General features: G+C 44.5%; 1 protein-coding gene across 2 annotated transcripts in view; it reads left to right on the top strand.

Moving 5' to 3' along the window:
• The window catches only part of TADA1 (transcriptional adaptor 1), a 33,261-nt gene extending 20,351 nt beyond the window's left edge, over positions 1-12,910 (top strand). For both annotated transcript variants that reach the window (XM_084851152.1, XM_084851151.1), the window contains exons 4-8: positions 1,046-1,143; positions 3,009-3,218; positions 6,189-6,340; positions 9,807-9,969; positions 12,077-12,910. In XM_084851152.1, the coding sequence (XP_084707278.1) occupies positions 1,046-1,143; positions 3,009-3,218; positions 6,189-6,340; positions 9,807-9,969; positions 12,077-12,229 (776 nt within the window). In that variant the 3' untranslated portion in view covers positions 12,230-12,910. The remainder of the gene's footprint in view (positions 1-1,045; positions 1,144-3,008; positions 3,219-6,188; positions 6,341-9,806; positions 9,970-12,076) is intronic.
• Positions 12,911-16,158: the final 3,248 nt, after the last annotated feature.

Genomic DNA, 16,158 nt, shown 5'->3' with positions numbered 1-16,158 from the left:
GTATATGAAAAATACAATTCCCACATCTCTGATATTAGCTGTCCAGACAAACCAATATATCAAGCCAAGAGAAGTGTTCTTTTAAAGTGTACCATTTTTTCTGTATCTTATAACCAGTTTGGGGCCCCACTGTTGTAAATAATGTATAAATACATAATAAAAAGTGAGTCTTTTCTCCAAAGAACACAGTCTAAGGGTGCAATCCTGTAGAGACAGATGGGTGCCTCTGACCACCCCTGAAGTTGGAGGTGAGCGCCTATCCAATGCAGGGCAAAAGCAGCACGGAGGAGAGGATTCCCTCCATGCGTGCAGCTGCCATGTGCTAGAGCAGCTTCAGGGAGGGGGACGGAACGGGGCTAAAACAGCTTCCGTGGTCTTCTCGCATCCCCTCCCCAGGAATGCCCTGTTTTCACCCCTCCGTGCTGTGAGCACAGAGGCAGCGGCGGTGTGGTTCTCTCCGCGCAAGCTATGATGGAGCAGGGGAGGAGGCCGGGAGCATGGTTTCACGGCTACGAGCTCATAGCACTGTCTACGAGCTCATAGCTGGGAAACCAAAAAATCCTATCTCCTGTCTAGGGGACATAGGCTTGCCCTCTAAAGATATTGGGTAAAATCCAACATAAGCCCTACTTGAAATGAATGGGACTTAGGTTAGTCATAACTAACTTAAATCCGATTCATTTCAAGGGTCTACTCTAAGTAGGACGTACGTTGGATTTTATCCATTGGCTGTGGTTCAGAGATCTGCATGTGTTGCTGGGTGTTTTAATTTTGCTTGAGCAGCAAACCTGCCTGACAACAAATGACATTTTAAATACAGGAACATTTAAAAAGTGATGAGTGCTGGAGCAAAAATTAAAATACTTATCTGAGCATAAGTAACCTCTGGTACTTTTGATAGGCAGTGGCTGGGTGATGGCCAGGATGGCTGGTCTTGTGAAACGGAAACCATACAATTGCAGCTGAAATGCATTTAAATTGGACAGGTACAATGGATGTCCTTGCTAAATCTAAGTGCTGCTCTTTTCTTCTTTCCTGTTTCCAGAGGGTGCTGGCTCTCTGCCATGGACAGGAGGTTCTGCAACAAAACCTGGCAAGCCCAAAGGGAAGAAAAAGTTTTCTTCTGTTCGGCAGAAGTTTGATGTAAGTTTGTCTTTTCCTACTTGCACAAGAAACAGGGAATTAGTGAACTGAGGCTAGAGGCTGGAATTCAGTGTTATGAGAAATGCAAAGTTGCCAGCATAAGCAGCAGCCCCGTGTCAAGTTCCCCGCTCCCCCTCCATAACACTTAGTACAATTTACCATGTGTCCCAGCATCACCACACTGTCCATTTCCACATCTCCACCAGTGATGAGGAGCAGAGGTGTGGAAAGTCTTAACATAGTGATGTTAGAGAGCAGAAGGGGAGAACTCAAAGAGGGCTGCCATTTTGGGCAGCAGCCACGTGGGACACTTCATATAACATGTGGTGTCATTTTAGGGAATTCTCCAAAATGTTTCTCCACCACTCTGTAATGTGTTATATAAGTTAGGGAATTTGCACACCTTTACCTTATTTGCATAATATAATTGCTTAAAATAAGTATTTCTAAGAAATGTTCAAGGCATTTACAAGGGCTTGGGTGGTATAGGAAAGGGAAGGAAGAAAACAGAATGGAGATAGCATGGAAATTGAGACTTGGGTAGCCAGTAGGGGTCAGTATGGCAAGAAGCAATAAACCCAGAAGAGGGATGTGTGAGCTATGAAAGGCCTTCCTCACAAGCGCACCATGCCCTGCTTTGACCCTTCTGGTTTTTGAGGCATCTCTTGGTACTGTCTGAATAATTCTGAGCCTTACTCCATAAAAATGAAGATTTGGAAATATGGCTTTTAAAAAGAATGAAAGTGAGATTAATGAAGAGCGATATCAGCTTCATGTCAGCTGAAATTTTGGTGTAATGCACATGCAGAGTCTTTGTTATAGATAGGACATAAAATGAGTGGTGTTCAGTGAAAATCACCAGGGGAGCAGCCAAGTAGAAACATGATATTTTTCTTTGTTTTATTAGATTTTTTTTACCCAAACAAATCCTGAAGTCAGTTTATAAATTTCATAAATAGTAATAAAATTAGGATAAACTCATTTGAAAAGGAACAAATCTATTTAACAAACATTCTAAAAAATTGCAACATGATTAAGCAGCAATTCCGCTAAGACTTTCAGATGCTTTCCAAGATGAAAAACTGCTTTTGCTAGCCACCTGGACTAGCTGCCAAGAGGAGAGCTAGCTTGACAGATCTCTTTGCGCAGGGAGTTGCACAATGACAGTGCTGACACTGAACTGGTCCTGCTTCTTACCACCATCTTCTGGCCTGACTAGGCAGTGGCTGCCAGAGCAGGCCCTCAGATGGTGACTTCAGAGCATGGAGCAGGAGTCATATGGGAAAGGCATTCTCTTCAGTTCTTCAACCCCAAGTTGGTGGCCTATGGATTTCAGTTAAGATAGTGTAACTAAATCCACCATCTCTTACCAAGAAAATCAAGAAAAGTGAAAATCAGCAACCTATATAAATTCTGCAAATTTGCAGTTTTTCTGCATTTTTACTATTCTGGTTTTCCTAGTTATAGGGAGGGAGAAGGAGCTATGTTTGACACCCCAGGCATTAGAAAGACTTCCGCCACCTCTCTAGTTTGGTTTGCAGGCCTTGTCCATACAGTTTCAAACATATCTTTGCAGCCATGAGGGCTAGAAACTTCCTGAAGAAGAGGGAGGGGGCGGGGGAGGAAGCAAGAAAGCAAGCTGGGGTCACCAGGAAGCAGGATACCACACTATGTGCTTTTTTTGTTTTACTTCTGTAGAATCGCAGCACACATGAAGCCCTGATTAATGTGACCTGTATCATAAAAAGGCTGCTACGATAAGTGAAATAAAGATGTGCAGCAGATTCTTATGTCCAAACAATACATTATTTAATCTCACTCAGTGTTGTAGGCTCAGTGACTGAAATGTACTGTTATATTTACAGCACCGGTTCCAGCCTCAGAATCCATTGTCAGGAGCCCAGCAGTTTGTAGCTAAGGACCCCCAAGAAGATGATGATCTGAAGCTTTGTTCACAGACGATGATGCTTCCCACTTGGGGCCAGCTGGAGGGAAGGATGATTGTCACCGCTTATGAGCATGGCCTGGATAATGTCACTGAAGATGCAGTGACAGTTGTTGTCTATGCTGTGGAGGTGAGATAACACAGAATAACAACTGTGGTCCTGGTTCTATTGCAGGAAGAAAACTCAGGGTTTTGTGTACAGTGTAGAAGTAGAATAAATTTCTGGATTTGCTTCCTATCCCTGTAGAGATAAAAAGAAAGCAGATGTCCATGTAACAAACAAACAAAAATACACTCTCTGCTATTATATTAATGTTGGTGTTTATTTTCTCACTGTATGGCCAAGGCAGGCTGTCTTCTCTCTGTAACTCTGTTTACACACAAACTGGTGCTTATCATTTATATAGCACCTAATGTTGCCCTAGATGCTACCATGTCTGGTTCTGCTACAAAGGCTGATTTACCTGCCTTGGGTTTCTGAGAACCTCAACATTTTTTGCTTTTAAAGAAAGTTTTTGCTCTTATGTTTGTAAGTTTTGTTTGTTTGTTTGTTTATACATACATACATACATACATACTGCCCATCAGCCAAAACTCTCTGGGTCGTTCACAGAACAAAACTTAAAACCATAAAATACAATGAAATAGTAAAACATAGTATAAGGTATGTTGGCAAACATGCAGATATTTGCCGTGATCCAAAGATCAGCAGGGCTGTAGTGCACATAAATCATGTGCACGGGGGCTGCCTTGTCTTCTGTTCTGTTCTCCATGGTTCTTCACTACTCATTCACCATTGCTTTCAGGCACTTCTGGGACTGGACTGGACTGGACTGGACTGGAGGGAGGTGGGTCAGGAGAAGAACTGGGAAAGGCAGCAAGGTGGGGGTGATCCAGAGCGGGGGAGAGTGAGAACTGTGGGTTCAAAGGAGTGTGCATATTTTATTTTTTAGCCTCAGCAGTTTGCCTTTTTATGAAATGGATGTTTTGTTGCAGCAATAAATTTGTGATTGCCCACACCCTGTGGCAGCCTTGTTGTGGCTCCCCTGCCCCATGGAAGCCATTTTGTGAAGATGCCTACAACATTTTCTCAAAAATTCAAATGTGCCTACAGGCTCAAAAAGGTTCGCGACTCCTGCTCTACTGTTTCTCCCCCTCCCTGACTTTGTAGTTGAACACGACAGACATGAATGAGCAAATATGGCTGTCCCCATCATGTCTAACTTATCTCTCAGTATTCAATGGGTTAGAACTTCTGAATCTCCTTGATAGTCTCTGCCAATATACAACTGCTGCTCACTTATTTCCTCATGCTGTCACAGGCTTGCCACACACAAAAATTGTGCAAAACCTCAAGCGTGTGATACAAAAACAACTATTTCATGAAAACTATTTGCATAATTAATTGTCCTTTGCATTTTTTTTCTGTTTTAACTTCCTTGACATAGGGTTGGGATTTTTGATGAGAGTATGGGATGATGAGAATACAGTATGTCAGGGCTAGCTGGGGTCAGTGTCCCAAGGGATCAGGATCCTGTGGCCAGGAGGGAGCAAACCATCATCCAGGGGAAGGGCCAAGGCAAATGGCTTTGTCTAAGTCAGACAAAGGTTGGGTTCCAGAAGCAGCAACGAGTAGGCAGATTGGAGCCAGAGACAAGTAGCTTAGGCTAGGCAGGCAAATGGTCAGGTTCCAGATAGAGCAGCTTCTTTGAGGAAGGAAGGTGCGCAGAAGCTTGGCATCTAGTACTGCCCTTGGCAAGAAGCCCACAGGGCATGATGGAGCGAGCTAGCCTGTAGTTGCAGCATCATGAAGAGCTCCAAGTGAGCAACTTGCTCCAACAAGGTCTAGGACTGACCTGAAGCCTTGTATTCCTCTAGGACCAGATCACACTCCCAGGCTCTGTCCTTTCCTTGGAGAGGAGAAGACCTTAGAGGGGCAGGCCTCTGGCTTGGAGCCCAGCACTCCTCCTCTCCGACCATTCCTTCCAGGCTTGCTGCCTGCACTGGTGAGCCTGCCCAGGAGGGTCCTTGGTGTGGGGGGAGATATTTCCTTGTGGTGGCTGCAGGTTCTGAGGTATGGACTCCAAATCCAGGCGTCCCTGGCTAAAGGATCTCCAATCCAACAGGCTCAGATGCAGTCACAATCCTGGGGTCTTGGTCAGTTTCCAGTGCTGCTGGTGCAATGTAGCTAGCCAACCCCTCCTTAGGGGTTTGATTCCAGGCTGCTGGAGGTCCTGATACTTAATCTGGCAGCGTCTTCTTGCTAGCACAGTGGTCCCCAACCTTTTTGGCACCAGGGACCGGTTTCGTGGAAGACAATTTTTCCATGGACCGGGGGGGATGGTTAAATGTAAGTGAATTACATTTATTCTGTACTTCATTTCTATTATTATTACTACCCCCCGCCACCCCCTGAAATCCCCCCGGGACAGAACCTACCTGGTGGCTGGTCTGGGTACGTCTGCTGCTGTCCACCCGCTGCACCCAGACTGCGGACACAAATGGCGTCCGGCATAGCTGACACCATATGCGTCCCTGTTCTTCAAGTAATAGGCTACGTAAATCTTTATGTAGCCTATTACTGCAAAGAACAAGAACGCAAATGGCGCCTGCTATGCCATTTGCGTCCCTGTTCTTTGCAGTAATAGCCTACGTAAAGATTTATGTAGCCTATTACTTGAAGAACAGGGACGCTCGTCCACCGCTCACCTCCTCCTGTATGGCCCGGTTCCTAACAGGCCCGGGGGTTGGGGACCCCTGCGCTAGCAGACCAGTGGTGCAGGACCAGAGCAGGCTATATGAGATGCATTGGTACCCTGGCTCACCTGACCAGGTATCGAGTCAGCCGGTGGGGATCTAATGCTATTTAGGTGGCAGCTTTGGATAACAGTTTAACCCGCAATTTTTTTGGCAGGCTTTATGGTGCAGGAGGTAAAACATTGGAGCATGGCCACTGGAATTTCCAGTTTGAGACCCCTGCTGCCTAACACAGGATTTACAATGCAATAATGATATGACAGGAACTGAAAATCATGCTTAGTAACATTTCACACTTTCTAGGATGCTCTTCAGTGGTAATAAATATGGTTTGTCCCTGCAGAAACATCTCAAGGATATCCTTACATCTATAATATCAAGGAGGAAGGCCTACCGCCTGAGAGACGGCCACTTCAAATACGCCTTTGGAAGCAACGTCAATCCACAGCCTTATCTGAAGAACAGTGTAATTGCTTACAATAATTTAACTGAATGGTGAGGAAATACCTGCTTTTAATGCACAGAATTATAGTAGTAACATTAATCAAAGGTTTAAAAATTAGCAGTTAGCCAAATTTTCATGAATTTCAGTTTTCATGTCAAAATATAGATGTTTGCAGAATTCCATGAAAATGAAAATGGTTGATGATCCTCCAGATTTTTTTTCTTCTCTTCCTTTTTCTTTTTGTATTGTCTGTTTCAGGTTGTTAGCCTCTAGGCATGGTTTTATTCTCATCTTTTGCATAGTGCCAATTTTTGTTAATGTAATTTATTAAGTGTTATGAATTGTTGCTGGTCCTATATTTTTAATAGAACTGAGGCCCCCCCCCCCCCAATCATTTGTTTTTACTTTCATTTCTGTTGAAAAGTGCTTGCGGTGACACCCCCTTAAACTTTCATCAAAATCCTAGACAATGACAACTCCAACAGAGCTGTGTAAATGCACCCAAAGGCTGAGTTTTAAGGCTCCAAGGAACTGTGCCGTCCTTATGCAAGACAACAGGGCACAGCTCAAGGCAGCTTCTGAATCTTAGAAGCAAGGGAACCATGCATCTCTGAATTTCTCTGACCAAGTTTGGTGTGGTAGGAACCCAACTGCAACTCCAAGAATTTCTGGATGAAACTGATTATCTTGACCCATCTCAGTCGGGTTTCAGGCCTGGTTTTGAGATGGAAACAGCCTTAGCTGCCCTAAGTGATTATCTGCGCTGGGAATTGGGACAGGGAGAGTGTTGGTTCTGCTGGATCTGGCAGCGGCTTTCGGTACCAAAAACTATGGTGTCCTTCTGAACCATCTTCCTTTATGGATTGGGAACAAGCTGTGTGAGGGACCATCTCCTCCCATAAGAATCTGCCTGTCCATTAGGATTAGCTGGTGTCTGTTATTGCCTTTGGAGGTGTGGTTGGTGGCGACACACAAAATAGCTTCTTCTGTGGCAGCACCATGTTTATGGAACTCACAACCCCAAGAACTTAGATTAGCTCCCTCTTTGTTTATGTTCCCCCAGTAGTTGAATACTTTGTTTTCAAGCTTTTGATTCTGTTGCTGTTTAAGTTAGTATATGCCTTGCTCTGGCTCTCTGGATTTTATGTGTTTGTTTGGTTGGTTGTTTGTTTGTTTATGCTGTTTTTACTTTGATTATGAGTTTGCTTACTATCGTAGTTTTTTATTGAATTTGCATTGGTTTTAACTTACTTGTTTTATATATTATAAGCCAGTTTGTGAAGGCCTAAGTCTTGAAAAGCAGGATTTAAATATCTAGATAAATGAAAATAAAAGCTCCCCAGCAGAATGAGCTAACATTTAGGCAGAACCCTTTGATATACTCTCAGTAAGCCCTCCTACAGCTTGTGTGACTGGTAACAGCCCTCCCAGCTCCAGCTCCAGGCTTGTCTATGGTCATATGGTGGGGGGATGACAGGCTTACAGAGAATATAAAAAGGGACTCGGGTCTACGTTTTAGTTTGGTCTTGTGAGGGAGCTTCCCTGGGTTTGGTCAGACAACTGCAAGAATGGCATAGCTCATCCGCTCTCGAGATCCCAAACTTCCATGAACTGTACCTTGTGGTTGAACACAAGGGACTGCACAGTTTCCCATAATCTTTAAGAAGTCAACCTTTGGGAGGTTTAACACAGTTCTGTTTGACCTGTTATTACTATCCAGGACATGGATGAAAAATAAATGGTGAGGGCGCACAGCTGTATGAAAAATATATGAGAACAGCAGGCTCTGCTGAGGGAGATGAGAGGGAAAGCAGGACCATTCCACCAGATCTGCTGAAAGACTCCACTTTTTCCCTCTTCCCTCCCTATTCCTTTTTCCTTGCATGTCATGTCTTTTTAGATAGCCTGCAGGCAGGGACTGTCATTTTACTGATTATATGTAAGCTACTCCAGAAGCCGTTTTGGCTGAGGAACTGGATAAAACTACTTCAGCAAAAATAATGATTGATAAAGATGATGATGATGATGATGAGAAGAAGAACCTAAAACAAACTAGATAGCATACAAAAGGTAAAAACAAAAACCCCTGCCCACAGGCTTGCCATCTCAAATATGCAACATATAAAGGAAAGGAAAGAAAAGAAAAATGGCTGGAGGAGATGAATAACATTATCCAATGAAAACTCAATTAAGAATGGGCTAGTTAGACTAATTGGGACTTAAAGCACCTTTTTGAAAAAGAGGGCTGGGATTGAGTACTAGCAGGTCATTCCTTGCAAAGTTATGGGGCAACAGGATAGGGAGGAGGAAATACAATGCTTAACATTTTGGTTTGAGACAATAGGGGATGATGACCATTTTGTATTTCACCCTGGTGCTACTCAAGGAGACAGTGGGAGTCTGGTTGTTTACCTGCACACATGTATTATTCATATTTTGAAAAGAGCTTAATACTTATATGAAATATAAACTATAAGACGTATAGGCTATATGTAACCTAAAGGAAAAGCCCCGTCATAACATTTGAAGAATGTCGGCTGAGGAAAAGTTGCAAGCTTCTTTCTGTACCACAGATGCTGTTGACCTTTCCCCAAGCAGTGGTCTCTCTCCAGCTGTGAACTGGAGCCCTCAGTGGCCTCTCCAGCGGTCAGCTGACGTACAGATATTTCCTTTGTTCACTACTACTTGTGCCATTTGAAATAGTAGCTGTCAGGAGCTTATTATTGTATGTCTTGTACCATCAAACGTATAATTGGGAGGGAGGGAGGGGTTTTTCTGTTATTGTTTAAATAAATCAATAACAAAAAAGAAATAGTACTCAGGTGATAAGATTCTTGCATCTTAGTTTATTTCTCATTTAACAGATCAGCTATATATTAAAGCTGATCTGTAATAATCATATACTGCAACCAAGCTTTTGCGCTCTAGTTGCAATTATCTCAAACGAAACCGGGTTCTATAATTTGCCCCTGAATAGCTAGATAAGACTAAACAAATGGATAAAACATATTTAGGGTGCAATCTTATGCATATTTAGACAGAAAAAGGTCCTACAACTGCCAACATTCCCCAGCCAGCAGAGCTGGGACTTGTAGGACTTTTTTTTTTGCCTAAACTTGCATAGGATTGTGCCCTTAATTATTAAATGTACATCCCACCTTTCTTCTAAGAAACTCAAGGTGCTGTACACTGTTTTCACCTTTTATCCTCACAACAACTCTGCATGGCAGGTTGGGCTGGGAAATAGGGACTAACCCAAGGTTGCCCTATAAGTGTCATGGCTACCTCACACTGGCTCTCTAAAAAGCCGGCTGACCCCTGTGTCCTTCAAAGGTTTGGAAGATAGGTTGGACAAAATGAGTTTTACAAGAGGCTTTGAATTAAAAATGCACACTGGTATTCAGGACAAAGCCTGAACCAGCACTGGGAAAGAGAATCAAACTGGCACCCTTGCTTTTCCAAAATATAATGCTGAATTCTCCCACCCCCTCACCCCCCATATATTTCTTTTTGTAGCCCTCCCGCCTGTTTAGCACCCCCTTCTGGTCAAAACCTCACTTCCCATCTACCTCCTGATGATGCGGAGCAGCAGGCAGCTCTCCTCCTCGCGTGCTCTGGGGACACTTCACCAGCAATTCTGCCACCAGTGAACATGTATGACCTCTTTGAGGCACTGCAGGTAACTTTCTGTTCCACTTCTTAGCTTGGCTAGAGCAGGGAGAGATTCTGACAAAACACCAATAGGGAGCTGTAGGGAGGGTGTGCTCTTTTCTGTGTGAGCGCAGGTGTACAGCTCCAGGGTGTATTTGGAAGTTTCAGATTGCCCAGTGAACTAAATTTGATTTCCTAGTACAGCCCCAGAGGTCCAGGCAACCCAGCCCCTTCCCCACTCGATGTACCTCTGATTTTACTGACATTTATACGTTGCCCAGCCATTTGTCTATGAATCCCAAGCCTCATTGGGCAGGACAGGACCTTCAAAACGCAGTTGTGTAGGTATGCATATTGCAGAACACAAACTCATAATCTACTACACAGCTCTTAGTGCAGTAATACCCAAACCGTATGCTGTTAAAGGAGCTGAAGCCTGTCTTGAAAAGTTGAGTCACCATGTTGGATGCATCCGCCACTCTGTGCCCCTTGTTGGTGAAGAATGCAGCATCCCATTCCCACCCCGATGGCCTGCTCAGCCTGCATTATAGCTGGGAGATGCAGGGGAATCCTGCAAGCATCACCATTACCCTCAAGTCATAATCCTGTTCCTCTTGACTGTAACTGGGCAAAGAGGAGGGTGGGATGCTGTGGGGCAGCATGAGCTGTGCTATCCCACGGTTGCAAAGAGGATACCTGCCCATTGTTCTAGGAGCTGATTTAAAAAAATATATGGCTAAAGTGACATGCGTTTCTAATTTTAATTCAGAAAAGATATGGTTTCTTGGGTATTAAGGGGTTGGGAAACACAAAATTAATACATGTTAGGCAGATAATCAAGCCTGCAAAACCTGATTACTTGAGGCCTGCAGCCCTGCTCACCTACCTAACCAATCAGCAGAGAGTCTCCTCCACTCCCCCATCCCTGGTGCATACTGCCTCTTGTCACCCATCTCTCTCCCCACTGCTCCGCTATCTCTCCCTCTAAGTGCATAGTTGACAGATGCCCCACTCATGCTGGAGGAAGGAGTGGGCAAGGCCACCCATTTGGCTGCTGAACTGGTGAGCAAGGGGGGACCATCCCAGAGCAACAAAGTGAGGAGCACCCACCCAGTTGTTATGATATGCTCCCATATCACCACTAGTTCCAGCCATGTAGCTCTCCTATATCAACACAAGACTCAGAAGTTTTTTTCTCTCTACTCCCCCCACCCCCCGCTGTTTGTTGCATGAGTTCACCAAAAGTGCAATACAATAAAAGTTCATGAAGTGTAAACATGAAGCAAATGTATGGAGACATGCACAATTAGCTCCAGTTGGAGAATGTGGGCAATTTAAGGTATCCTAGAATAGTATCTTAGAATAGTAGGGTTGGAAGGGGCCTACAAGGCCATCGAGTCCAACCCCCTGCTCAATGCAGGAATCCAAATCAGAGCATCCCTGACAGGTGGCTGTCCCGCCTCATCTTGAATGCCTCCAGTGTGGGAGAGCCCACCACCTCCCTAGATCATTGGTTCCATTGTCGTATTGCTCTAACAGTCAGGAAGTTTCTCCTGATGTTCAGCCAGAATCTGGCTTCCTGTAACTTGAGCCCATTATTCCGTGTCCTGCACTTTGGGATGATCGAGAAGAGATGCTGGCCTTCTTCTCTGTAACAACCTTTCAAGTCCTTGAAGAGCGCTATCATCTCTCGCCTCAGTCTTCTCTTCTCACGGCTAAACATGCCCAGTTCTTTCAGTCTCCCTTCATAGGGCTTTGTTTCCAGTCCCCTGATCATCTTTGTTGCCCTCCTCTGAACTCTCTACAACTTGTCTGCATCCTTCTTAAAGTGTGGTGCCCAGAACTGGACACAGTACTCCAGATGAGGCCTAACCAGTGCTGAGTAGAGGGGGACTAGTACTTCCCAGGATTTGGAAGCTACACTTCTATTATTGCAGCCCCAAATAGCATTTGCCTTTTTTGCAGCCACATCACATTGTTGGCTCATATTCAGCTTGTGATCGCCAACAATTCCAAGATCCTTCTCGCTTGTAGTATGGTTGAGCCACCTATCCCCCATCTTGTAATTGTGCATTTGGTTTCTTTAATTTGTCAGAATTTGTTGCTGATAAGATTTCTTCATGTGTAACCTGTAGATCCACCGAGAAGTGGTCCCTGCTCACACGGTCTACGCCCTCAATATCGAAAGAATCATCTTGAAACTCTGGCACCCAAACCACGAGGAGCTGCAGCAAGACAAAATCCATCGGCAGCGGTTGGTTGCAAAGGAAGGACTCCTGATGTGCTGAAGCAGCAGCCAGTGGCCAGTGTTAGCTATAGGCTGGGCTAGTATTTCTTGGACCTGCGAACTGGACATTTTGCCTTTGGCATCACAGAACATTTTTGTGCTAGTATTTCCAAGTGGAAATGTGGACATCTTTCCTATGGAAATATGACCTGGGAAACCTGAGTGCATCATGTTTGCTGCCGGAAAGCCATATAGCATAAAGATTGCCTTGACCGCGTTAAGGGCCTGACTGCTTTGCTGAGGCACTTGCCTTTTAACCAAAGTGAGCAGCATTCATTCTGAAAATATTTTCTATTTCGCTGGAAAAGGAAAAGGGGCGTTGTTTGCTATGGAAAGCCCATGTCTGTTTTTATTCCCTTCATGACATGAAGAATCGTGATCAGCCAATTCCTGCACTGCAAAGATTGACAGAGACTGGTTCTTAGAGTCGCCAGGTATTAGGGTTGCAGTTTGAGCCACCACCCTGGGCTGTCTTTTCAGCCATATAGATGCACATGGCAAAGAGCTGTGTTAGTTTTTGTTTGCATGTGTTTTGTACAATGTAGATTTATAATAGATAGGAGAAATCTTGATCCGTGTAAATAAAATGGGTTGCAAGACAATTTCCATAAAAGGGAATCTTTTCTTTCCATCTTTCTTTCCCTTTAAAAAAAAGTGTTATAATTAGATTTTTGGCCAAGTCAAAAATGTTTCAGGCTAATTTTTTTTTGCAAATCACAAAAATGTGGGTCTGGGAAAGGAACCTGAAAATAATCTAGACATCACCCTGTACTTTTCTGTTTCTAAGATTGACTTTTAGTTGTTTGAAACTGGTCCTGTTAACATCCCAGTTGTGTTGACAAAGGGTTCAGAATTTTAAATGAGGACACCTGCATACAGACCACCATTAGCGACACTACCATTTCCCCACAGTGCGATCCCACACTCTTTTGGACTGCATGTGAATGAAGCTACCAGAAGAGCAGGGCAAAGTGAATGGCGTGAAAGTGGTCAGACCACTTCCTGGTGAAGTTTGGGCTCACAGCATCAGCCCCCCACTGCAGAGGTGGAGGACCTATTAAAATTGTCCACCCCCAGAAACATATGAAATCTGGGGGATTCTTGAATGCTGTGGGGGAGTTTCCAGGAGCTAGAACTGACGATCCTGTTGAGACCCTGGTCTTGCTATGGAATGTGACGTGAGGCAGGCTATCAATGCAATGGGACAGTTCACACACTCACAAGCCATGGCTTAAACAAGCCATGGTGGTTTGTTGTGAGCCCTGGTGCATGCAAGGCACAATTTGCATAATCACTGCCCGGCCATGGCTTAGTGTGTCATCTGAACCTGTGGGTTATTTATAAACCCATGAATTATCTGAGGGTTGCTTAACAAGCCATGCTGCACAAGTTAAGACAAGATGTTAAGCCATGACCGGGCGGTGATTATACAAATCATGCCTGGCACCCACCACAGCTCACAACAAGTCACCGTGGCTTGTGATTGTGCAGACCAAATCAATGGCTCCTGAGCACCCTCTCTGGCATTGTGGAGCCTGCGTGGCTCCATGGTTTTCTACAGAGCTTTGGGAGAGGAGACAGGCTGGACAAAGACTAGAGTGCCTTTGGCATAGGACTGGCTGTGAGGATGACTGCACATGAATAACAGCACATAATTTTGCCTACTGCATGACAGTGATGTCCATGTAGAAGGCTTATTTGCTGACTCCATTGCATCCTCAAGTAGCCATCCAGCAGAGCTCTTTTGAGCGGTACGTAGTAGATGCCGGGTTTGCACAATCAGCGGGCGAAACAATGCAGTTTGGGTTGTTTCCCCTGCCCTTGCACGTGCTGCTCACATGACCAGCATTTACCTAATTACCCACGTCGTGTCGCAGGTTGCCATGTTGTCCGAACCCGGCGCACAGCAGGGGTGGCTTCTAACTCACCCCACATCCCCTACAACAAGCCATGGGTTGTGGGGTGGGTTAGAAGCCAACCACACCATGCTGTGTGCCAGGTTAAGAACATAAGAAGAGCCATGCTGGATCAGACCAAGGGTCCATCTAGTCCAGCATTCTGTTCACACAGGGGCCAGCCAGCTGTCAACGGGGACCCCACAAGCAGGACACAAGCGCAACAGCACCTCCCACCCATGTTCCCCAGCAACTGGTGTACATAAGCTCACTGCCTCTGGTACTGGAGGTAGCACATAGCCATCAAGGCTATTAGCCACTGATAGCCTTTTCCTCCAGGAATTTGTTGAACCCCCTTTTAAAGGCATCCAAATTGGTGGCCATCACTACATCCTGTGGTAGCAAATTCCATAGTTTAACTACTCGCTATGTGAAGAAATACTTCCTTTTATCTGTCCTGAATCTCCCACCAATCAGCTTCATGGGATGACCCCGGGTTCTAGTATTTTGCAAGAGGGAGAAAAATGTCTCCCTATCCATATTCTCCACACCATGCATAATTTTGTACACTGCTATCATGTCTCCCCTTACCCTCCTTTTCTCCAAGCTAAACAAGCCCAGCTGTTGTAATCTTCTCTCATAGGGGAGATGCTCCAACCCCTTGATCATTTTAGTTGCCCTTTTCTGCACCTTATCCAGCTCTACAATATCTTTTTTTAGGTGTGGTGACCAGAACTGTACACGGTATTCCAAGTGTGGTTGCACCATAGATTTGTATAAGGGCAGTATGATGTTGGCAGTTTTATTCTCAATCCCTTTTCTAATTATGCCTAACACGGAGTTTGCCTTTTTTACAGTGGCCTCACACTGGGTTGACATCTTTACTGAGCTGTCCACCACAACCCCAAGATCTCTTTCTTGGTCAGTCACCGCTAGCTCAGATCCCATCGGGCTATACTTGAAGTTGGGATTTTTTGCCCCAAAGTGCATCACTTTACACTTGCTTACACTGAACCACATTTGCCATTTAGATGCCCATTCTCCCAGTTTGGAGAGATCCTTTTGGAGCTCTTCACAATTCCATTTTATTTTAACCACCCTAAATGATCATCGGCAAACTTGAAAACCAGCTAAATAATCATCGGCAAACTTGAAAACCAGCAGTGTCATCAGCAAACTTGGCCACTTCACTGCTCACTCCTAATTCCAGATCATTTATGAACAAGTTGAAAAGCATTGGTCCTAATACAGATCCCTGTAGGACCCCACTATTTACTTCCCTCCATTGGGAGAATTTACCATTTATTCTTACTCTCTGCTTTCTGTCCTTTAACCAGTTACTGAGCCATAAGAGGACCTGTCCTCTTATTCCATGACTGCTAAATTTGCTCAAGAGTATTTGGTGAGGGACTTTGTCAAAAGCCTTTTGGAAGTCCAAATATACATTGTCTACTGGATCACCCCTGTCTACATGGTTATTGACACTCTCAAAGAACTCTAAAAGGTGAGTGAGACTTACCTTTGCGGAAGCTTTGTTGATTCTTTTTCAGCAGGGCTTGTCCTTCTATATGCTTACTAATTTTATCTTTAATAATGCCTTCAACCAATTTACCCAGAACAGACGTTAAGCTAACAGGCCTGTAATTTCTTGGATCCCCCCTGGATCCCTTTTTGAAAATTGGTGTTACATTGGCCATCTTCCAGTCCTCTGGTATAGAGGCTGATCTAAGGGACATGTTGCATATTTTGGTTAGAAGATCAGCAGTTTCATATTTGAGTTCTTTGAGAACTCTAGGATGGATACCATCTGGGCCTGGTGATTTATTTGCTTTCAATTTATCAACAAGGTTGAGAACTTCATCTTTTGTCACCAGTACTTGCCTCAGTTCCTCAGACTCCCTTGCTGAAAACATCAGTTCAGGCACAGGTATCTTTCCTATATCTTCTGCATTGAAGATGGATGAAAAGAATTCATTCAGCTTCTCTGCAATCTCCTTATCCTCCTTCAGTACTCCTTTAACTCCATTGTCATCCA

This window comes from Heloderma suspectum, chromosome 4, assembly GCF_057233095.1.
Source record: "Heloderma suspectum isolate Gila_16-S chromosome 4, 16-S_ref, whole genome shotgun sequence".
Classification (NCBI taxonomy): Eukaryota; Metazoa; Chordata; class Lepidosauria; order Squamata; family Helodermatidae; genus Heloderma; species Heloderma suspectum.
The sequence above is the reverse complement of the archived record's forward strand: the minus strand, read 5'-3'. Positions and strand labels throughout refer to the sequence as shown.